This window comes from Sturnus vulgaris, chromosome 14 (genome assembly GCF_052056855.1).
Source record: "Sturnus vulgaris isolate bStuVul1 chromosome 14, bStuVul1.hap1, whole genome shotgun sequence".
Taxonomy (NCBI): Eukaryota; Metazoa; Chordata; class Aves; order Passeriformes; family Sturnidae; genus Sturnus; species Sturnus vulgaris.
In genome coordinates this window covers 4,995,666-5,020,554 of record NC_142256.1, presented here as the reverse complement: position 1 = coordinate 5,020,554, position 24,889 = coordinate 4,995,666, and the positions used below count along the sequence as shown (strand labels likewise).

The 24,889-nt window shown below is 36.6% G+C and overlaps 2 protein-coding genes across 9 annotated transcripts in view; one reads left to right on the top strand and one right to left on the bottom strand.

The window, feature by feature from the left end:
• RPGRIP1L (RPGRIP1 like) overlaps nt 1-24,505 on the top strand; it is a 43,641-nt gene extending 19,136 nt beyond the window's left edge. For 4 of the 8 annotated variants that reach the window (XM_088173383.1, XM_088173382.1, XM_088173386.1 and 1 more), the window contains 10 exons: nt 436-888; nt 1,943-2,094; nt 3,560-3,643; nt 6,380-6,551; nt 7,633-7,760; nt 10,517-10,700; nt 12,110-12,194; nt 14,100-14,233; nt 15,239-15,331; nt 16,230-17,578. In XM_088173383.1, coding sequence (XP_088029509.1) covers nt 436-888; nt 1,943-2,094; nt 3,560-3,643; nt 6,380-6,551; nt 7,633-7,760; nt 10,517-10,700; nt 12,110-12,194; nt 14,100-14,233; nt 15,239-15,331; nt 16,230-16,333 — 1,589 coding nt within the window. In that variant the 3' untranslated portion in view covers nt 16,334-17,578. Of the gene's footprint in view, nt 1-435; nt 889-1,942; nt 2,095-3,559; nt 3,644-6,379; nt 6,552-7,632; nt 7,761-10,516; nt 10,701-12,109; nt 12,195-14,099; nt 14,234-15,238; nt 15,332-16,229; nt 17,579-23,199 lie in introns of those variants that run through there. The other 4 variants (XM_088173385.1, XM_088173384.1, XR_015806870.1 and 1 more) reach the window with 3 other exon arrangements.
• On the bottom strand, nt 15,365-23,349 carry RBM11 (RNA binding motif protein 11). The gene is made up of 5 exons (XM_014891044.2): nt 23,194-23,349; nt 22,086-22,248; nt 21,122-21,200; nt 20,280-20,373; nt 15,365-18,502 (listed from the first exon to the last, which is right to left on the bottom strand). The coding sequence occupies exons 1-5, from the start codon at nt 23,293-23,295 to the stop codon at nt 18,443-18,445; spliced, it is 498 nt and encodes a 165-aa protein (XP_014746530.1). The 5' UTR covers nt 23,296-23,349; the 3' UTR covers nt 15,365-18,442.
• Nucleotides 24,506-24,889: the final 384 nt, after the last annotated feature.

The window sequence follows — 24,889 nt, the reverse complement described above, 5'->3', positions numbered from 1 at the left end:
AACATGTGAAGGTCTTCGCTGATAGTTCTATCCACTCAAGATACAACAGATGTTAAAAGTCAGATTCTCTGGCAAACGTAGATCAACCCTACAAAAATACGCATCTTAAATCTCTGCTACATTTGCATAGTGATACTTACTTTGAATATTGCATAAGACTTCTGAATTTTTGCTTTTTAACTTCCTTATAACCTGCTAATAACTGTTAGGGGCCTGTGTCTGCATATACTGAGGCAGTTTCACTGAGGAAATACTCTTGATTGTTGTCAGTGAGCTCAGGGGGTATTCAGTGTATGAATTCTTTTTGGTAATGCCTTTATGAAAATAACATTGTTAATATAATTGAATTACACTTTTATCTTTTCTTCTCAGTCATTAATTGTATTTGATTTTTTAAAAGGCAATCATATTATAGCTCTGTTTTATCTGTTGCAGGCCAATTAAGAGACATTGTCTATGATATAAAACCACCTAAGTCCAGACCAGAAGAATTGCCAAGTGATCCAGTGGGTGGATTTGTTGAAACTGTTCATTTAGAAAGAGGAGAGAACCTTTTTGAAATTCATATCAGCAAAGTGATCTTCTCTTCTGAAGCTATACACACTTTTGGTGACTGGGAACCTGCAACCTTTTGTACTTACTCATTCTATGACTTTGAACTTCAGATAACCCCAGTAGTTCATGGGAACATCCCATCATATGACTTCACTTCTCAGTTTCTTGTGCAGTCTGATGAGAGCTTCTTTCACTATATACAAGAAAACAGCATCACACTTGAGGTTCATCGTGCGTATGGCGTAGATTATGAAACAATTGCTTCTTGTCAGCTTAAGTTCCACGAAATCTTGGAAAACGATGGCACGATCTACAGCACAGCAAATTTAGTTGGTAGGTAATATATCACAAAGTCTTCTGTTTGATTACGTATCACTAATATTGCAAGTTATAAATAATGCATATTTGACCAAAAAAGAATTTTTACATTGCTATTTCAAAACAAAATATTTCCGAGAATGCTGTTTTCTGTTGGATGTGCAGCATCCAGCACTGTGATTCTGCCAACACTTGTGGAAAGCTGGGATCAGTGCAATTTTGCCCCTAATGGCTTATAGACACAGGGTAGGAGGGAAGAAACCCAAAACAGGAGGCACCCTCTCTTTGCTCAAATCAAACATCAATGCTTTATATCAGGCCTGAATGGCATGATATAAATATCCTCTCATTCCTTACCAATAGATAAAGGATGAAATGGTGTAAACTGGTAAGACAAAGGTCACCATATAATAGTGAAAAAGGTACACATAATGGCGATTATGGTTAATAATATTTCATGTACTAGCATAATCCAGGAGGATGTTTATTTACATTTTGTGCATTATTTTAGGCGCATTCATATTCATTATATTAAAATTATTTTAAGGTGTCCTGGAGAAGACACTTCTTAGAAGTATTCAATGTTCTGTGCTGCTTGCCTTTTTTTTTTCTAGAAACGTTTTGTCAGATCAGCGTATTCAATGACCTCTTAACTGCCCACTGTTGTAGAAAATCTGGTTTAATAAGGCATTGCAAAGTGGTACTTTTGCCAGTAATTTAAATTGTACACCAATTTTTGGGACACTTCTAACTGCTAACACACAAAACTGTCCTAACCTTTATTTGCTTTAAGGAGATAAAAATATTGAACTTTGATTTGACCCTGTAGTAAATATATAAGTACGGAAAAATGGTCATGTTTTGATTTTGGATCATACAAGGGGAGCCTGAGGAGCAGTTTCTAACATGAGCTACAAATCTCACAACACAAGCACTGGCATAATACATAGGCACAGTCATTAATTTTTGGCTGATCTATAAATGTTTACTTTGTGGTTTTTCCTAGTTTTTGAGTAACATACCTTAATGTTGAAAAGAAAATTAATGCAATCCCCTATTTATTCCTTAGGAAAAACAGGACACATTCAAAATTATGGTACTGTAGAATACTGGATCAGGTTACAAGTTCCTATGGACCAAGCCATTATTCCCTACAAACAGAGGTCAAAGGCTCTGGGATATGTAACACCCAGTTTCAGGGAACATGAACAACCATCCAAGGTATGTTTGGGTCTGTACTAGATAGAGACAATTACTTCATGGAGAAGAGAAGCTGCAGAGTGACCTAATTGCAGCCTTCCAGTACCTGAGGAAGCCTACAAGAAAATTGGAGAGAGGCTTTTTACATGGGCATAGGACGAGGGGGAATGACTTCAAACTCAAAGAAAGTTGGTTTCAATTAGAAGGCAGAAATTCTTCATAGAATCATAGAATAGGCTGAGTTAGAAGGCACCCATCAGAATCAGTGATAAACTCCTGGCCCTGCACAGACACCTCAGTAATCCCACCCTGTGCCTGAGAGCGTTGTCCAAATTGCTTCTGGAGCTCTGGCAGCCTTGAGGCCATGACCATTCCCTGGGGAGCTTGTTCAGTGCCCGACCACACTCTGTGGAAAGAACCTGTTCCTGATGTCCAGTCTCTTCCTCTCCTGTCACAGCTCCAGGCATCCCTTCAACTAGCACAGGTTGCCTAGCGAAGCTGGGGCTGCCTCTATCCCTGGAAGTGTCCGAGGCCAGGCTGCAGAGGAATTGGAGCACCTGGTCTAGTGGAAGGTGTCCCTGCCCATGGCAGGGAGTTTGGAGCTAAATTTTAAGTTCCTTTCCAATCCAAGCCATTCTGCGATAGTTTTGATAAAACCAACTGTTCAGTTCTTCCTTTTAAAGTTCAAATAGCTTTAGTCTTCATATGTTCAAAGTGCGATGAAGTTAAAAGATTGTTGAACTGGAAAATACGTTACCAGTTTTTCATGTGAAGAGATCAAGAACCAGTCGAATTATACCTTGCCCGAAGAGGCAAAATCTTAGTTATTTATTTTTACTGAAATTGTCACTAGAACATTTGCATTGTATTTCACTTTCTTGAGCTGTAAGCGACAGATATTTTAGTATCATACTCGAATTTTAAACCAACTAGGTGTCAGAGCTGTAGAATGGGTGAAGCAGTTGTTCAAAAAGGTCTTGAAGTTCTTAACGTTGGAGTCTTATGAGACTGAGATTCCTTCAGATTGAGTTTTTTACCGAGTATTTTAGCTGGATATTGAAGAGAATTTGACAATACAATTCACTGAACAATCACCTTTAAATAAGGGCCACAGAAAAAAAAAGAGATTTTCAGACATCTTTAACAGTTGTTTAAGAAATAAAAGCAAACAGGTTGAAATGTATAAATTAAAATACTAGAGTTTTTAGTGGTTTGGGTTTTTTTTAGCCTAAGCTGTTTAAAATACTCTATGTCTGGAGTAACTCTAATATTTTTCCGTAATGTAAATTTATATTATATATAAAATCTCCATGGGTTCTATGATGTAATCTGAGAAGTATGTTGTGTATGAATTCTGTTAAATTGTGTCTGATTAGAATTGAATTTAGTGCCATTAGATTTGGGTTTGAAAAAAATTAAGTTTCCTCATAATTTACTGTAAAGTAGGATGGCAATAAAGGATCTTCAATGTATTTGTTTATTATAGACACCAACATTCAAAATGAAGCAACATGCAGCTCAAGCACACAAGAGAGTCTCTTTTCTGGATCTTAGTACAATACAGATGACAGTAAGTATTTCTGTCATGCACGCTGAAGCATGAAAGGCTACTTATGGCTCCGTATGGGCAATTTGTCAAACTAATAATCAAGAACACTGGATTATTTTAGCAGCACAATCCTGGGGTGTCTCAGGTAATGAACGAATGAATGATATCGGTGGGGGACGCAATGCAGTGATATTTATGTGAGTCCCTCAGAACTGCTTGATGTCCTCCACAGTTTATAAGCTTCAATTTCCGCTGGCTTAGGGCAGATTCTAACACGACCAATCAGCTCGCTCTGCACTGTGGTTCTCAGCTCTCTGCATTATTCAAGCATCTTTCTACAGTGTAGCACTTGCACTGCATATAAATGGCTCTACAGAAACCAGCTTGATCCAAACAAACCTGGAGTGCTGTGCTAATGAGATGCACAGTTTAACACAGTTCAGAGTCACCTGTAAAATTAAGTTTATCAGCTGAGATTGCACATATTCTGAAAATAATTATACTTCTTAACTTAGGATACACTGTCATCTTTACATCCTTCCAGAGTTCTAAGAGTCTGCATGGAATTAACTCACATGTATTTGCCACAATGTGTAAATTTTGATCTGAAATAATTGGCAGTCAGAGAACTAAGAATAGGTTGTGTTTAGTCTTTTAAGTATACCCAGTAAGTAAAGGTAGGTTCTTCAATAGGCAATTATAAAGGGTTATGTTTATATAGTACATATAATTATAATATGGATAATATTGCATTATTTAAAAACTAGTCATGGGGTTATTTTCGTTTCATAAATTACTTGATTGGGTTTATTCTTTGAAAGGTTAACATCAATTTTCAGTTAACAGGTTCTGTTACTGTTTAGTTTATTATGACTAGAACTTCATTGAGAGCTATACAGTATAGACTAGAAATAAGAATTAAGTCGATCTGCTGCATTTATTAACTTTCAAAAACAAAAAGTCAAATGTTGGTGAATATAATCTTTTGAGAGCTTAGATAGGAAAAACTGAAATGTTAGCTGGATATTTGCACACACAAAATATCTTCAGCTGTCCAAACAGTAACTTCTCAAAGTTTGATAATTTTTCCCAAACCAGGCTTTTCTAAGTGAGACAGCTACTTGGTCTCCATCAGAAGCCTTCATTGCTGGGTTGGCAGCTCCTCTAGCTGTTTTAAAAATCTGAGTGTCATTATCTGGTTAAAGACAAAGTACTATTAGGCCTAAATAATGAAACAGCTAGGCCTTCTCTGATGTCTGTGTCTTGTGATGAAATGGCAAGGAAATGTCCACGCAAGAAAAACAGAAGTTCGACAGATTAAAACGGGAAGTGTCTTTCATTTTCCAGTTAATTTGTTTTTCCAGCAGTGCCTCATGATTTACCTGACAGGGTCAAGAGACACTTCACTACTCAGCTGGTTCTGTCAAGGCTTTTAAGGAATGTCTGAGATCACAGAGCAGGACTAAGGATGATGTGCTTGCAGATGATGTAGGAGGGATGCACCACCACAATAGGTAGCATTTCAAGGAGAAGAAAAGTATTAAATATTGTACTTTGTATTGGCCCGATTGGTTGTAAAAGTAAGTTGTGGTAGATTGGCAGACTGTAGTTTCTAGTGGTATACTATAGTTTCTAGTTGTATAATGCAATATTTTATCACTGGCTCTTCCTTTTACTTTCTGGGGCTTTGAGCGAGAAAAGTCTCTCTCTGACTATATCAGGTGGTATCCGTCAATTAGAATAATCAAAAAGTGTTCTCTCTGAAACTTTCATTCACAAAGTGCAACTGTCACTGAAGGAATTAAGAAGAATGGACAAACGTTGTGTAAAACATAGTTGTTATGACACATCCATAACAAAAAGGAACATAAAGTCAGTTTTCTATGACTTGAAAACTTCTAGGATAACCTTGATTTATAGAACAAGGCTCTATTGTGTTTGTTAACATTGCTTTTCTTTGTGTGACTCCAAATGTGTTAGAACAGGAATAATGCTTCAGTTCCAGTTTTAGAAAACTCGGATGTTCTGTAGAGAGCTGTAAGTTTTTTCATGGATTCTGAGGGTGGGAGGTGAGGCATCAGTGCCTCTGTGAAAAAATCAGTCCTACAGGAGAATTGTTGGATAATAAATAATGCACAGGTAATAAAGCACTGCAAATTTTCATGGAAGGTGCCTTGTCTATAATGCAGTATCCACTGATGTGGTATTATTCTGTGCAATTGAACTCAAAGAGAAGGAAAAGAATAAGATTACTTCAGAATAGGTTGTGCAGTAAGATATTTTACTTTAGATGACATTTTTATACTGTGTAGCAAAGCTGATTCTTTTTTTATATTACATTCGTTTGCTTTTGAGACAGACTGTATGACTTAGGTTATAAAGTTGTTAACTGAATAAAGTGGTGGTGGTTTTCTTTGTGTTTTGAGGGTTTTTGAGTCTTATAGAACTTATAGAAAAAGATGAAATACAAATGCATCTGGAAATCAAATAAGCTGTATATATGCTGACAGGTACAAAATTATTATGATAGTTATGTTTTCACAAATACTGTTCGATATAAATGTCTTTCTGCTGTATATGAATTATACATTACAGCAGTTGACACTTTCTCATTCTTTCCTGCACTTGCATAAGTAATACAATTGTTAAAAGGCTCTGGATAATGAATGTGGGCCGTAACTGTTCAAGTTTTGAACTATAGTAACTTCTGCTCTTCAAGGAGTTTTATAAAGACTGTAAGTTTATCTTTTTCTGTAGCATGTGGTACAGAAGGCTAAACAGCTGTCAGGTGACAAAGTGAAGGAGATGGCTGAAGAAATTCAGCAGGAAAGAGAAGAACGCTCTCATCTGTCAGAGGAGCAATTGGCTGACCAAACATTGATTACTTCCAGAGATGAGATAGAAATAATTGAAGAATTGGAACCAGAAGGTAGAATTCATTGTTATTAATAAGTAGCTGTATTTTCCGAAAAAATCTGTCTCTTTCCATTTTCATAAGCATTTCTTACTAGTAGTGGAAGCTGCCTCATTATGAAAAACTTCATTATATAAATTATATTCTGGTGTGCTCTATAGCTGAAGCTGGGTGGTGGATGTGTTTTCTTCCCCAAATTGAAACTCTATTGTAATTGATTGCAAAAATCTGACATATTACTTGGATTTGTAAAATATTAAAGGAAACCTGGCTTCTACCTTAAATGTCTTCGTATTCTCGGTTAGAACTGTGCTGTTCCAAAGACTATTTTAATTAATATGCTCTTTTTGTCTGCAGATAATAGCCAATGCTGATATCAGAATCTATTCAGACAGTGAGACAGCTAGTATGCCATATCACATATGTGACACAAAGTTGTTAGATGTATTTAAAGATTATAAAAGGCAGGTCATCCTGTTCCACCTCCGAGCTTAAACTGTTTATTATGGTAATAACCAAGTCCATGATACCAAGTTTAAAATAAAAGCAGAAGAATGGTAAAATTTTATGTTTAGTTGTTTGCAGCTTTTGCATAAGAATTCATTAAAAAGATTGGAAAAACTTGTTGAATGTTGATTTTGAATACCAGTTATCCTTGTAATTTGCTTCATGGAAAAAAATGCTCTAGAATGTTCCAGAAAATAATGCACCTGCATACAGAACTACTTTTTTACTACAGGAAAAAGGTACATTCTTCTTTTACGTATGCATAGTGCTAAAGGAAGTCAGAGGAAATCCACAAATTCAGGCCATATTAAATAAAGCTAACAGTTGTGCATACTTAGTTCCTTACAGGACTTACTCCATTTGCCAGCTTGCATCTGGAAAACATTACTGTTTTTTTAACAAGCCAGAAAAAACGCTAAAGGTCATTGATTCACAGTGTTAATCTTCTTCAAGGAAGAGATTTACTTGGCACTTACTCTTTTTTTATTAGGAAAGGAAATTTACTGCTATCAGATTTCTTATTAAGTCTAAAGTGGTCTAAAAGCAGTTACTTATTCAAGTAACACTTGAATTTATTTTTTTTTTTAAGACCAAGAAGATCGTCAAGAGGATGATGCTGTTGAATCAATAAAAACTGACAGTGATGACTGTATTATTTCCAGTCCAGTATCCACAAATATCAAACAGCTGAGTCAGAGTATACATGGCAATTATTTGGTAAGACTAAGAAAAATATTTTAAGCCTAATGTCCTCTAAGAGTAGCTTTCTGTATCTAACATCAGTTTTTAATTAAGCTGTACATGTACAGTATCAAATCTCTTGATTTATTCTTAAATACACCAATTCAGGACTAGAAGTCATACATAAAATATAGCACAGAATAATATAAAATTTGGAAAATTTACTTTGAACAGTATTTCAATAGACTAGTTCTCAAAAAAAATTTCACACTTTCAGATCTAACATTGACTGAACAATCTGAACCATAAAACTAGTACTTAAAATTAACAGGTTTTAATGTTATGCAATGTGATATCCTAGAGGTAGTTTTATTTTTTTAAGTAGCTCTTTTCAAGGCTCTATGGTGTCTTTCAGAGTAACTGTCAACAAGAAACACGTGTAAGAAATACCGGTCCTTTTTTTTTAAGCTGTAGAAAGTACATATTAAAGAAGCTACATGTCTTCACCTACAGGAGGTTTGTAGAAATGCTGTCACTGATACGGTCTTCAGAAAAATACAGAAAGTACTTTTGAAGATTGCATTATTTATATGTAAAATGTTAAAAAAATTTCACCTGTAATTTTGAGAACTAAAATGAATACTAGTAATCACTATTAAGTCAAACTATAATACAGTTGCTCTATACCTTTCTAGTCATCCTGTATTTTACTTTATCAAAATCATTTAAGAATAATTATGAGATGATTTTGTATGTAGATTCATTTCAGGTTTATCAATTTCTACATCCCTCCATTGATCTGTTCTTCAGTAACAATGTGCATGTTTGTGAACAGTAGATAAAAACAGTAAGAGCTATACACTTGTAAGGCAACATGTGTGATAAAAGTTGGATTTTAACAATACGCATTATTTTACTTGAAATCATTGGTTGCTTATAGAATGCAGCATGTCAAAATTGCTATTTAATTTTTTGTTGTTGTTTGTTTAAGACCAGAAATCACTACCTTTTATCTTTTGAGGTATCCTGCTGGTACTCAAATACTGTAAATAAGTTTTGTGATTTTTGGAGATCATTGTGCTAATTCTCCTAGAACTCTGAATTGTATGCCAGACTGTGTAAGTTATTTAAGATCATATCTGGTTATTTTTGTATGTTGCAAATCTAACAGTTCGTGATTATTTCTTAGATATATTGATCATAAGGCATATCCACTATCAAGCTTTACCAGTTGCTTCTTTATTTTTTCTTCTTTTCTATGATGTATGACTGATCATAAAAGACTTCATTTTGTTTCATTTCATTTATAAATTTGAATGTGGAAAGCATATTCAAGTCAAAGACTATCAGTTTAATGACATTCTGTACCCATTTAACTTACTAGATTTTAGAAAAAAAAAAGTTTATTAAGCCATGTACCTGTATTAGTAGAGACAGAATGGTGTGGAATTTTTTCTGTCATCCTAGTAAAACTTCCATGAACGTGATGAATAGTGAAAGAACCTTATTGAAACACTGATACAGATGTGGATGTGCATACATTATTATGTGTGTCATAGGATACATAATAAAAGGAAAAGTCATTTGAAAGGAGGGGGTAGAGTTACATCATCAAATACTGAAAGGACTTGACAGCAATGGAAATTGTTCTGCATGGTGGATGTTTTTACCATAGGATCCGTTGCTTTTCATTTTGATTAATTTTATAATTTGCTCAGCAAAATGTAAGCTATCTCCATATTAAATAAGAACATTTACTTGGAGTTCTGACTGAATCTAGAAAGCTAATCCTTTGTATGTGACTTAGTACTTCAAGTGATTTAAGTTTAGAAATAAAAATTGTCAAAGTATTTCCATATGGAATAAATATTTTTAATAAAGTTATAAAAAGAAAGGAATACATTGAAAAGAAATAAGTAAAAAAAAAAATTCAACATATCTGTATCCAGTGTGTTCTGTTTGCTCTTTGGAGAATATCATCGTTGAGTACTCACCTATATGTTCCAGTTTTGAAATCATAGTGGCTTTTCTTTCTTCTTTCTTCCCAGAGTGACTTCAGGAAATATTTGTGACTCTTTCTCTTGAGTCCAGCATGCCCACTTAAAATAATAAAACATATTAAAATATATCTGTACATAAATATTCCAGACTTTGCAGAACAGTATGAAACAATTTCATATAAATGCCATTTCAGTTTAAGATAATAAGAAAAAGGCACTGCTGAACAATTGTGATATTACTTTTATTATCACATGTTAAGATTAACTTGTAAGGTGTGTTTGATTTAACTAGGGAAGTTCACTATATGAAGTTGAATTCTTTACAAATACATTATTACTTTACATGCCTAACAGTTTTGTGGTTTGATGGATTTTTATTGAACTGTTTGTAGTATAGTCTGCAGTAGGTACTAACAATTGGCTTTTATTTTGAAAACTTTGGTACATTGTATTACTGACAGTATTTTAAGCAGTTAGAGGATCACTTCGCTATGTAGGTAAAAACGATGACAGCTGAAATTTATGATTCATATAGCATTTTTCCATAAAGACAGCCAGCAGACTATAACTATGACTACTGCAAAAATGCTTCAAACACTGAATGAAAACCAGTATCTCTTGAACAACAGTCTTAGCTGCAAACCCAGGAACTTTAGATTCTCGTTTTGTGTATGTCAATCAATCAGTATTAATCGTATAAAAAAGCTGATAATTTACATATATATATGTTCGTTTTGTGTTAACACTTAAAGAAACAAAAAATAATTTGTTTTATATTTTGTTTTTAAATAGGAAGTTGAAAAAATCCGGATTAAAATTACATCACTTGGTCTTACTGAGTCACGAATTACAGCAGATGAAACAATACAGCAGCTGTTTGTAGAATGCAGATTGAACAATTTCCTTGCAGAAGAGACCCCACTGTCACTTCCAAAACCAACAGGTAGTCAGAGGATTCACTATAACTATAGCACTGGTAAGTCTGATGTATTCCTGAGCAGGCTTGGTTCTTCTCTTAAATTCTGTCTTAGGAAAATACCTGCAATAAAGCCTACTTCCTGTATCTTATAGTTGAGTTTCTCTGTGTGCCGACTCTTTTTGCCTATTTTCCAGATACTTTGGGAAATACTAAAAGTGATTTTTAAGAAATGAGGTAAGTATGCAATTATCAAGTATAAAATGAAATGCTGAAAGAGGCTGGTATATAAAATGGTAACATCACAACAGATTTAAATATTCTGGTAGTGCATAAATTTCAAAATTAGACTATACATAGCTGTTTTCTCTCGGTACATGAGGATACAGCAAAAGGAAAGCATTCTAACCTGTACATCTGAAACACTACTGAAAAGAGACAATATGCAATTGGACTTTGTCACTACTTGCAAATACTCAGTGTTCCTTTAATGACAGCCTTTCAATAGTTTAATAGGGGAACTGATTCATCCATGTTTTGTACTAATATGTTGCCAATTAGTACTATTTACACTACTAGCATACATAGAACTATTGTAATGATTTATAATTCTCTTGTAATTATTTCCCCAGCTATTTCATCATATTTCAATTATTCATTAACTTTTTCTTCCTGGTAAAATTTTATTTCATTTAAGATTCAGCCTGAGTGCTTCACTCTTGGACTTTTAGCTGAGAGTATTCTGGAGTGAGTGAATCAGTTTGCTATTTAGTACAAATCCTTAATCCAGATATTCAAATTAAGCATTCTTTTAAAAATAATTATGTAAAAGTGACTTTGTGGAAATGGTGTCTCAGTCAGATCTTTAAAATTGCTACCATCTACAAACCTGATTTTAGAATGCAACTTGCCAAAGAAATAACTCATTTAGATCCTCCTCTTACTCCTAAACTATTGGATCATTCCGTGTGTAGCTGAAGACTGAAGTGAATTGGAAATGTCACATCAACCACTGCTACGCTGGCATTGCCCACTTGAGAGGGAATATAGATGACAGATTTTCTCCGGTCCATTGGTCTGAAGATTCTCATAGTGAAATACTGTGGCAGGAAAAGAGGATTAAATTACTGAGACTGTCAAAAAGGATAAGTACTTTGGCATACAGTCTCATTATTTCTAGCTTCCTTAGTGGAAGAAAAATAAAGTAAATCACTTCAAATGCAAAGCAGTAAAGGCCCTTGACTTTTAAAATCATGGGTACTATTGTTGTTAATAGAAAGCAGCAGCTCTGTGACATGCTTAGATGCTGCTATAAACCTGCCAGTAGCACACCATTAGATCATTTAATTCTAACATTGATGTTTTTCCTTAGAAAATAAGAGGAAATAAGCACTTATTTTATTTTGTTCTTTCTTCTAATAGGTGAAAAACAATTGATAACGAATTATATTAATTTATTTGATTTGCAGTGATAAATGTGGATAAGGAAGATAATCATGCAGAAAGAGAGTACCTCAAGTCAATTCTTCTAAAGCCAGATCTATCTGCTGACAGGTATAGATTAATGCTGAAAAACTCTATTATATCTTTGTAAATAATGCTCCCGATTTGCCTTTTGCTTGTCTTTACAACCCTAAGTAGTTAATACATAACTAACAAGAAAAAAAAAAAGAAGTTTTTCAGCTAGGAATGATGCCTGAATTCTGATGTGGCTGCTGGTCTTACTTCTTCTCTGAGTAGGTGCATATGGAATGGAATATTGCAAACTCATCTAATGTTTGCTTAGTGCTGAGGTTTAATTTTTGGGGAGGTTGTTTGTTTTGTTGGTGGTTTTTTAAAATTTTATTTTACAAATGAGAGTTCCTAGATTCTGTCATCAGTAGTCTGTAAGTAATGAATCTGAAAAGCACGTATCAATGCAATGGTAAAGTAGTACATTTTGTTGCTTTCTGAATTCAGAATACTAAAAGGAGTGTTAAGAACTGCAAGAAGTGTTCCTTGACCCCAGAATTTAAAAAGAAAAAAACGTGTATGTGTATATATGGATGTAGCAGACATCTATTATATGAATACATATGAGAAAGATTATAAATGAGACGTTCAATTTCATAGGAATAAATTTGTTCTCAGTCAGTTTTTTTCATTGAGATAGCATGTGCATTACTTGGAGAGAATGAATGACATACTTTGATTCTGTTTCTTCTTGAATGTCAATATTCATTAAAATGGAATAACTATTAAAGATCCATTTAATTTACATACTAGAATACCTGCTGATTGCATTTGAAGTGTCAGAGTCATTTGTAAATCTTACTCACAAATCACTGATTCACTCCGAGAGAGTGCTCTCTCCATTCCACATCCCTTATTTTGCCATCTATATTAACAAGGTTGCTAAACATACTCTACTAAAGCATGTTTTACTAAGATTTAACAATAATGAGGATAAAATACTGCTTTTTTCACTGACAGATAATTTAGTTGCTAAAGAAATTTCTGTGTCCGACCATCCAGCACCACTGTGGCAGTATAGTTCACCCCCTGATCTGGGACTGAGGTCCCTTTTCAGCTACACCCCCCACACTGTCCCACTCAGATCAGTTGCCATCACCAGCTCCAGCCCATGTTTCTAATCACTGAGTCTTAGAAGTCCCAGTCCTTAAAATAATTTAATTTTTTTGTCCAGTAATTAAATTGAGAGAATAACATTTCAAGTTGGAGCCTCAGAGGAGGGACCCTGAACAAAGGAACCCCTGGGCTTTCATACACTCACAGGACAGTCTGGGGGTCATCAGCTCCTGCTGTGTCCCCGAGTGTCCCTCCCCTGGCAGGGCCGCGGGTCTCTTTGTTGTGCTAAGGGTGGTGGTTCACAGCCTCTTGCCTTGGGCTGGGCTCCACCAGTGCCCGACCTGCAGCTGCTCCTGAGCCACCTGCACTGGATGGATTCCTCACAGTGAAACAGTGAAACAATACCTGGTCTGTGTGCTGCAATTTCCTCTATAAATAGGGGATAACTATAGTTAGATAACTATACTAAATATTTTACAAACCTGAGGTAAAAATAACGTAAAATAGTAGCAGTGAGCTTTTTTTCAGAACAGAGGCATTCATCTCTTACATGTGCCATCGTGACACTACTGTTCCCTGTGTTACTAAGTAAGTTGTTTCCTGCAGTTATCAGAATGTCTGGTTTGACTTGTGCTGAAATTTTAGTTCTGTATTGAATAAACAGGAAGGCAGAAGTTCATCAGTAGTCTAGTTTCCCATTTTATCGTAGCAAGGGAACCACCAAGAAACAAAATTTATGGAAAGATTCTGCCCATACACCAAATATTTCAACCTCTGTGCGTTTTAAACTTGGAAAATAGTGTGGTTTTCCTTTTTTTATCATTTGTAATTTGATTTTTTTTAAAAGATTTTTGAAAGCTAAATAACGTTTTTTTGTGCGTGTATGTTTAGCCTAAAATTTACAGTGGTCAGTGATCCCCCAGAAGATGAACAGGATCTTGAATGTGAGGATATTGGGTTTGCTTATGTCAGTTTAAAAGAAATATTCCAGAAGCAAAGAGATATCATTGAGCAAGATATTGATGGTAAGTTTTAAACCTCACTTTGTTGTAAACTTCCGTAGCCTAAAATTCGTTGAATTTCTGCTTGGCTTTGCAGGCGTTTCTGTGCAAGTAATTGTTTGACCTTGTTTCAGTAAGAAATTCTTTAATACTAGCTAATAACTTCTACATTTGTTTTCAAAAGTCTGCAAAAGCTATGTATTAATATTATTCCTAAAATTCTGTTAAATAACCCCAAACGGAACAGCATTCTCACCTCATAGAAATTAGTTTATAAAACCTAAGAACTTTCAAGCCGTGTCCACTGCTATAATTCTCTCTTTTCTACAACATACTTCATTGTGGTAGGACAATAAATATGTATTTTGTATAAAAATTTGTTTTGTATTAAATTTTTTATCAGCAATTTGGTATTTCTAACGTCTGTATTTTATTGGAAATTACGTTATAACCCCAAGTATCTCAAGTCTGTTTCCTCCGTATGAAACATGTATGAGACAATATAAAATATTGGTGGTTTTGATTAGGAATCAGTTTTCGTGAGCACCCTTCTGTAACAGACTGTGACCAAACTCACTGTGATTCATTAGACAAGGTGATGTGACCATATCTCCCATTGTCATAATTCCCATTTGATAAGATTGATTAGTTATGTAAACATAATTTCTGAAAGTCACTTTTCACAAAACTCTTAAAATTACTAATCATCATCTGAGAGAATTATTAGGACCAGAAGGACTGGGTTTTATTACGGGTTACTGTAAGCTAATCATTACCAACAACTACTTCAATATTGTGAGGAGCATTTCTTCCTCTAATTGTCAGACATTTGAACTAATTTTTACTTCATATTAATTATATCTATGAAAGGGATAATAATGGCTAGAAATACTTTTATTCCCCTTTCCTGCATATGCTGTACAGTTTTTTTGGGATTTTTATTGCATCCATAACATATAAACTTGCATATTTTCTGAAAATTAAGATGTTTCAGAGAATTTTAATCAATTTTATGTTTAAATATGCCAGGTCATGGCAGAAAAATATATCTCTATATTTTCTTGGATGAAGGTGTTGTAAAAGGATCAATTCTTCAGATCTGGACACAGATGTCAATTAAATGTAAGGGCACAATAAATACAATTCCTAAGTAAGTGTTGTACACGTTCTCTGAGTTGGATGTTGGTTTAAGGAAAAATAATAAACCTAAACACAGGGAAATTCATAGGACACCACCGCATGAAGACAAAGTCATTCTTAAGTTAGATACTAAACTTCCTTTATTCTTTTTGAGGATTGCAACCATGTATCTTTTTCATATTTTGTTCCTTTCATTGCTGATTGTGTGAAAGTGGTTTATGTGAAATTTGAAACAATTAGGTGAATGGCAAAGGAAGAAGAGGGATGAAAAATACTATAGTCAAAACATCTAACAGTATGTCTCAGAGACAATAGGACAGCAAAAAAAGTGGAAAAAAATAATTAGTGTTATCTTCTAATCTAATTAACTACAACTACCCTGCTCTTCTTTTAAGTAAAAAGGATACAGAACCCTGAAGTCTGCTCTTGAAGTTGACAGTTCGCTGAGTGATTTGTTGAGGCTAGTTTGGACCCATCCATTATACACAGTGTAGAAAATGCATTAATTGATGTATTTTTATTTAAAACTATTCCTATATATGTAGATACGTCTTTAATAGAATTTGGAACATCTTTATTTACATACTCTGAAAACTAATAATTTTATATAGACAAATATTATATCGATAGTTTCCTTTTTAAATTAATTTCAACACTAATACTTTTATTGATGTCTATTCTAGTTCTAAGAGCAGTCAATTTCCAGTAAACTGAGGACCTGAACTGCAAGATTATTTATTTATTTATCTATCTTTTTTTTTTTCATATGCTACTTGCCCTATAATCTGTCCAAACACTAAGGAAAATTATCAAAACAAAAGTGAAATCTTATGTTAAATACCTAATGAGCTAATGCTGTTTTCTGATGTTTCCTTTCTAGTTTTCGATTCACAAGATTCCAGTGCAGTAATTGGAAAGCTCACAGTTACAGTGGAAGCCCTCAATGCACTGCGTTCAGTCCATGAGGAATGCAAAAATTGTTAGGAGGCAGGAACGGGACATTTGCCTACTGAAGTTCTTGCTTCCAGTGTAAAGATACACTTGATGGTACGTCAAAAATTAGATCTTTGTCATTCTTACAGTATATTTAATGTAAAATGTATATGAAAAAGATGCTTGATGTCTCCAGTTACAAAGTTTTGTACGCTTTTCAGTCTGTTTTCTTATTTTTAAGGTGAATCGTTCTTCAGGCTCTCAACACTCTAATATCACAGTGTAACTTAGTTCTAACAAAGTTTGGTTTCAAATGCAAGCTTGCTTGTAAATTATCAGATAACAGTTGAGGGTATTTTGTCTAAGGAAGTAAGTGATGGTGAACCTTCAAACAGAAATGCTGGTAGATTCTTACTAAGAGTAGTTCTAGCACAATACTCTGTCAGAATACAATCATTCGTGTTAGAAGTGACCTCAGGTAGTTTTTAGTCCAGTCACTGCAGGATTAGGTATTATGTTAGGCCGTGTTGCTCAGGGCTGTATCTAGCCTGGTCTGAAAACCTCCAAAGATGGGGAGTGCTTAACTGCTCTCTGCACAAACTGTTCCAATGCCTGACTCTTCTCACAGTGAAAAAAGGAGATGCATTTCTACACATTATTTCCATCCATACTGAAGCCAAAGCTAGATCTAAGCACGTGGAGCACAGCTTTTTCACTTAATGCCCCATCTAATAATTTAATTTGTTGTTTGCTTTTTTTTATTTTTAGGGATGGCATGTATGTTATTTGTTTCAGCCATTTAACATTTGCACAAAAATAAAGGTAACCAAGCATTTTAGTGTTGATTGTCATGCTTTGCAGTATGCCATCAAATTTTCATCCAGTTTTGTGAAGCAGTTGACAGAAAATAGAAAATAGTTGTTATTGTTTTCAATGTGATTTGCTCAGGTAATGATTCTGTAGATTTCAGTGATAAAAAGTCGGTTATGGTTTATTCCTGGGTTCAGAGGTTTTTTTATATTTGGCTTAGATTATTTTAAGAGTAAGGGTAGCTGCAACAGTGCAAGACAGGTCTTCCACGCAATTAGCAATTATTTGTTCACATTTTTGTGGATTTGGAAAATAATCTATTTTCTGTTTAGACAAACTGTCATTCCTGTTAAATGCAGAATTATTTCCGTATTATTAAAGTCACAAAAACTGAACCATTCTTGAAAAAATGTAGCGAAAATGTGGTCCTTCTACTGCTACCAAAAAAAAAATCAATAAAGTAAACTCTCTTTTGTTTATTATAAACCAGTGGTTATTCTGATTACCTACTCGTGAGTATAAATAGCTCCACAAGCTGACAGCCATTGACTTTAGTGGTAATGAACAACCACTTTAACATGAGGAAGAACTTCTTTACATTGAGGGTGGCAGAGCACTGGGACAGTTTCCCAGAGAGTCTGTGGAGTCTACTTCTCCAGAGACATTCAGGACAGAAACCTCCCTCAACACATTCCCGTGCTACTTCCAGGTCACTCTGCCTTGGTGGGGTGATTAGACTAGATAATCTCCAGAGCCACCAATTTCCAACCACCAATTAACTATTCTGTGAATGTATTTCAAATCAATGCCTTTTATTGAGGATAGGTAAAGGTAAGAGGTTGATGTAGCTGGGCCTATGGAATTTGCAGATACTTAAAGGGCTAGTGCAGGTACAGTGGGGCCAGCCAGACTCCTTTCAGTTGTGGCAGACAGTGTAGATGGGGCACAAAAGCCAGACCTTGTGGGTTTAGTGGGCTCTGGTAGGGTTTTGGGGAGAATTTGTTCCCCAGGGGGCTGGTGTGCTGGGAGGGGAGGGGGAGCAGCATGGAGGGTGTGGGTCCAGCTGGGCTCCATGACCCTTACAACTCAGGCTATTCTAAGTTTCTATGCATAACACGTTTCAAAAATACTATGAATCTTGAACATTCCTTCTTTAATAAAGTTCAAAGATTAAAGCAAATACAATAATAAAAAATATTTATCCAGTATTCATGTATTAATGTGTCCTTTTTTTTTTTTTTTCCGGTTTTGGCCAGGCTGTCTTTGTCTCCTTTTATTATCTTCAGTACTAGTGTCATTGTCACAGCTTTGCCATTTTCTTTCTTTCATCCTGCTTGGTGCACTTGACAGTCACTTGGATATGGCCAGTTTAGGAGAACTCTGTGTAGTCTTGAATTGTGCAGTTTGATTCTGATAGGGAGAAAAGGATAAGTCTGAAGGTACAGCTAATAAGGCAGTTGTTAACCCATTGGACTTTTTGCTGTGTACTGCTATGCTAAAACATGGTACATTTAGAGAAATAGAAACTTGCATTGTTAACATTGTGAAGAGGAAGTTTTAAAGAACTTAATTTTGCATGCATTATGACTTATACAATTAAAAGACCAACAAACTATAAAATAACAGAATGTTTGAGAATAAAGCTATTTTACAACAACAACTAGTATAGTTCAGAAAAGTAGACAAACTTTTCATGGCAAAGTTAGAACAAAGACCTAACCTGATTTAAGGATAAATTTCCAGCTAAACACATAAGGTAAAAAACATAGTATTCTTTTAATTTCTTCACCCCTATTCTATTTGTGTTTGATAAATATTTGTAACTGTAGTGCCTATTGGTACTGTAAAGGCATGCACATCTGCAAGTTCTTCAAACCTGGTTTAACCAATTTTAAAGACAATGTAGAACAAAGCATTCCAACAAGGACCTTGAAAGATTCCCAAGTGAGCAACTAGCTTGGCACCCTGCCAAGGCAAGGTCAGGTAGATTTGTTAAGGCAAACTAGTGATGAGATCACTTTCTGCTGAAGCTTCAACAAACTATCATGTAAGACACACTGCAATACCATCGTCTCTGGCAAGTGGAAAATGGGATGAAGTTGGTTGTGTGTGCTGGTCTGCCAACTCTGATCTTGCAGTGTCTATGCCTTGTTACTGAGGAGTAGGTTCATCAGCAAGCACAGAGGATAGGATGGTGCACTTGAGCCTTCCAAAAGGAGTAGAGGAGATGGGAAAGTTGGTACAAGCACCAGCTCTTCTCAGGGCACAGCCTGGGAAGATGGGAGGGCAGGCCCTCACCCCATAGGTGGGGAACAGATTCTCTCCATTTTCCTGCTCGGATTGCAGCCAACAAGGGTAATTGATCCAGATTGCCCCCCTTATGTATTTCCAAGGGCTGGCCAGTCCCTGGTCAGACTGGGTGAACAGGACTGTCCACAGTTGGTACCTCACCTTAAAGGCTGGGTTTCTTCAGTCCTACCAGTCCACAGACTCATCAGATTCAGAAGCTTCATGATGTGTTTGGGGAGTAGGTTTGATGCACAGGTTTCCACCTGAAGAGACCAGTTTCCTTGCTTTGTGAATTATCTCAGACGAGATTAGGGTGATAATGGTCCGGTGCACCAGTCTTGTAGAGGGGAAGTGAAGTGTGGGTTCTTGTCATCTACTGCTGTGAAAGTAAATCATGGAGAGACCTACACGGGCATGTGAAGGTTTAGAAACCCTCAAACTGTTGTTTCCCGAACTTGGCCATTGGTGATCGATTGAGTTTTAGGCTTGGTTTTAGCACATTTCAAACTTCTGCTGGGCATTTCTGAATCTCCCAATTCAGAAATTCTTCCTCCCAGAAGAACTAAGAGATTTCCCTATTAGCTGTATGTGAAGAAGCTGTTGTTTGCGTGATTGTAGTCCAATGAGGTCAACTTGTCTCACCATTTGGAAAACAGTGCAGGAGAGAGCTTCGTAGACTTCAGCATTTTTAGCTTTCTTAAGCTATATATACCTTTAACATATTCTTGCAGGAAGATAATAGTTTGGTTTGGTAGATCCTGTTATTAGAGGATCCTCAAGTGTCCTAATACTGTGCTTATAGCACATTTTGAAACCTGAAGTAAGCACTGTTTTTTGCAGAAATGTAAAATGCATTCCACTTCATAAAAACGTTCCTGAATTTTTAACACAAACTCACCACCTCTTGAAAGCCAGGGTGATCGTGAAGTAAACTGTTGTTCACTGGCAAAGGAGCAACAGGAAATGGACAATTTCCAGAAAGCTCTTGATGCCTAAAGGCAAAACAAGCCAATGTACAAAGGCTGAATGTCCACCACATACTGCTTATCAGAGTGCTGAGACTTAACTCTTGGGCTATAATGAGAATATCCAAGAGGACAACTGAGATATTAGCAATAGGACTCACATGGAAAAAAAAAAAAAAAAAAGATAAAACAAAGGAAATATACCCAAAGGTTTAATTAATGAGCAATCTTCATATGTGCACACAAAAAAGCATACTAGATTTCACCATGGGAGTTCAGCTTCAATACTGAATCTGGGCTGTTCAGGCTTCTATTATAACAGGTTTATAACTGTGCATTCATATGTATGATATATGTATGTCATATAATGACGTGTCACATATGACACAGGTATGACATATAAGCTGCTTATGCTTATACACACATAAAATGCAGGTGCAAACTTGGTGAGGGTGAAAAAAAGACTGTTGTCAGATTTTGTTCCCCAGTGATTGAAAACATTGTTAGTACGAAACCCAGGGTTCAGTATGTTCTCACAGTCCTGAATATTGCAGAAACAAATAAAGAATGGAAAATTGAAGCTAACTAATCATCTGGCAAGCTAAACAACCAAACATTAAAATTAACTGCAGTCTGTTGCAAGCCCTCAGTAAGGACGCAATGACAAGATGCTGTTTTGATGAAAAACCTCAAGATTGCTCTACCACATCAACTCACTTTCTTTATACAATTTTTTAAAAAATTATAAGCTTCATTCACAGGTGATCTTTGTTACCTGTCTGGAGGAGAATCTAAGTCAACATGGTGTTCAAAACCATCTGTACAACTGTCTAGTTCTGGTGAGTGAGAACTCTCTGAAAATAAGACAAGAGTGAATTGTCATGACTATTCAGTTATGGCAATTCAATTAACAAGTTAAAAACCACAGGAAGTGTTTTGTGTCATCTGTAGTGTGCTAGTAGACCTAAGGTAGTATACAAAGGTATGGTGCCATTTCATGGCAGATAATCATCTTGCAGCTTGAAAGTGTTAATTTCTCATTTATTCACTTACAAAAACACAAATCAGGGCTGTTGAAGTAATGAAGAACAGCATCGTCCACTCAGTTACAGACACAGGAGATGCTTCTGATTTTAGGAACCACAGATATTCTGCTTAAACCCAGCAACTGCTCTGCAGAGCCTTTGAAGGAAGCAGCGGCACAGCAGGAACATGGGTTGCAAACAATGCCTGATTGTTGGCTTGCTTAAAGGTTTAATTCCATATACATAAAATTAAGAATATTACTTTGAATTTAATATATTCTTTGAATTAAAATATCTTCCCTTTAAAACAAAAGCGCTGATAACTCTGTGGCTTTAGTCTCAAAATTATCTAAGAGGTCAGTAGTGGCTGGCTGTACTGAATCAATTTTTTCTGTCAGACTGCAAGGCAAAGTTACACCCCAATTCCTAAACGTAATCTGGCATGGAAACCTAGATTGCTGTTTTCCATACAGCCGTGTCTGACACAGCTTGCAAGTTATGCTGTTTTGAACCAATCGATTGTATTCCCTTAGTAAACAACAACAACAACAACAACAAAAAACAAAACAAAAAAAACCCCCGACGTATGCAAATTAATTTTTTCCAACTACAAATTGTTATCTTTGTAAAAGAACTGTAGGATTCAAAACTGTTCTTTAAAAAAAAGTTTAAAAATTTACATTTAAACTTTACCATTGGGACTATGAAACATACCCCTCCAATACTGCACAGTAATTGGTCTTCCATACAAATGGATTCCATCCAGCAGAGCTTTTGCATAAGGCACTGATACTTTGTGTTTAAAGCAGACATATCCAAAAGACTTAGGTTTTCCTTCTTTGTCCTCACAAATTGTCACTTTGGTTAATGGGCCAGCCTGAAAGAAATTTCTGTTATTTAGCAGACACTGATACTCCACTGTGTTTTAAGTATTTCATTATTTCTCTTCGGCCACAGTCAGAAACTGTAAGTTCCTTACTTTGAAAATGTCTCTCATTCCCAAAGCTCAAACTCTGAGCCTTCTACAAGCAAAAGTCAGCTTTCACAAATGTTAAAAGAGAACCAAGCATCAGCTCATGTTTAGTCTTTCATAACCAGAACTTTTATTATTTTTACAATCCCATACCATAATAATTAGCCTCCCAAACGGGAAGACTAATTTACTGACTCCATTGCAAAAGTTACCTTCCAGTTCATAAATAAAAATAGTAATAATTTAGAAGTAGCAGTAGATACTTGCTCATCATTTGATGGAGGGGAAGAGCTAGAGGTCAGGGGTGCATGTTTAGAACTACACCATAGCAGGAATATTCAACTGGATATTTTCCAAGACAGGGCAAGACTACAATAAGAAGCATAGGCTGTTGCAGCAAAAGGGAAACCTGAATGAAAACAAGATAAAATGAGGGAAGAAGACAAGTTACTGGGATGACCTAAAGACTCAGATAAAAGCTGGCAGTTGGATGACTGCTGCAAATTATGCAGAAGAATAATGCAAAACTGTGCTCTAAGAGCATCTTTATTAATTTTGCATTTTGTATTGTATTACTCATGTCCTCTAAGAAGATAAACTTTCTTAAGCTCATATTTACAGTTATACAGCAGACTACTGTTTAGTCTTGAAAACAGGTAGGAATTAAGCTCGGGCTACAAACAGGTCCAACTACTTTGTGTTTCTACACTGTCACGGAAGGGTCGGGGTTTGAAGGGACCTCTAGAGAGCATGTTGTCCAGCTCTCCTAACCGAACATCCCATTGGTGGATTTTTTTCTTCTCGAGCACTAGAATAGCATTTCGATCTATAAGGGCACTCGTCCGCTACCTGCAGGAAGAGCTCGTAGAGGATCTCCTCCCTGACCCGACTCTCCAAATTCCCCACGAGCAGAATCTGCTCCGCTGCCTCGGACCGCCTCGGCGACGACATCGAGCCTGGGGGAGCCGTGCGGGAGCCGTGCGGGAGCCGTGCGGGAGGGCGCGGAGAGCGTCCCAGCTGCGGGAGAGCTGCGCTCCAGGACACGGGCCCGGCTCCTGGCAACGCTGGAACGCGGGAAGGCGGGTGTCGCGTCTGTTTGTGACACCATACTTAATCGTTCGGTGTGTAGTAATGACGGTAAATACAAACATGAAGGTTTTCTCTTTTATATTTGCCACTGAATCTTAAGTCCTAGCAGGGCTGACTGATGCAAAACAAACCGACCAACCCTGAAAAACAGTCCACCTTCCCAGACTAGTTTTCACAAGTGTGTTCACGCCATCCATTGCAGTACACAGAGGTACAGGGAGGGAAAACATGCCAAAAAACAGGCCAGATAAATTGCGAGGGAAAAAGAGCCAGATTCAACTCAGAACAAATCGATGGAAGAAGGAAGAAAAACCCGTAAGCTGCAGAAGAGAGAGGATGAAAAAAGGACAGAGAACTGGTGTGGGACAGAAGCTCAGAGAGAAAAAAGAAAGGGAGTGTGGTGGGAAAAGAAAGCAAGACAAAATAGAGACAGAGAGATATAGGGAAGCAAAATAAAGTAGTCACAGCAGCAAGCGAAGAAAGGGGGCCAGGAGAGAAGCAAAAGGGTGAGACGAGGAACCTTGGACACACCTCAGCTCTGATTCTTGGCAGGAACATTTACCAGTTCAGATGCATCTTTCCCCTTCTCACCCAGAGAGGCAGGCTTACATTTGCCTGCAGAGAGACGGGCCGCATGGTCTCCAATTTTTATTTCCTTGCCTTTTTTACGGCCACTCCAGTCTCTGCTACAGCAGCTCGTGTCCGAGCCAGTAAGTGCTCATCCTGTACCTCTTCAACCCATGCTCTGGAGGGAGTAAGACCAGTACTAACATTAGAAATTACATAGAGTTCAAGGGACCGTGAGTAGCACAGAAGATATGCAAAAGAAAACAACCATTAACGACCATCAACTCCAGACATCAACCCTGGCATGGTCAGAGACACCTGGTCTGGGAAAACAGAGATAAGAATAACCTAATTAGCATCGAAGGCGAAGAAATCCATATCAAATAAGAAACCAAATACTAAGAACTGCACGACTTTGGAATAATGAACATTGAACCAATTCATTTCTATGGGTTCTGACTGTATAAAATACGTGAAAAATCTAGTAAAGAACAGTGTCATGGAATGATTTTCTCTGCCCAACCCGGGCAATGTGTGGATGAAATTATTTCTGTTGCACATCCTGGCCAGAATAAAGTCATGCCTGGACTCTCTAACACTAATAAACGTTGGAGAGTTGTTTTTGGTTTTCCCGCAGTTTCGGTGACACTAACGACCCAGGCAAGCCCCAGGCGGGTGTAGTCACTGGCATCGCCCGGGGTTCCTTCTGGGAAGAACGGACGTTCAGACGCTCAGTGCGGCCTTTGGCAGAGGGAAAGAAGCACCAGTGGCTGTTATTACTGGAGATCCCTTGCACGAATCCCTCCTTCTATAGGGGCTTCTGGGGACACCGACCAACCTGCCGCTGTCACGACAGGGCTGGGGGCGGCCAGTGGACACAGGGCAGGTT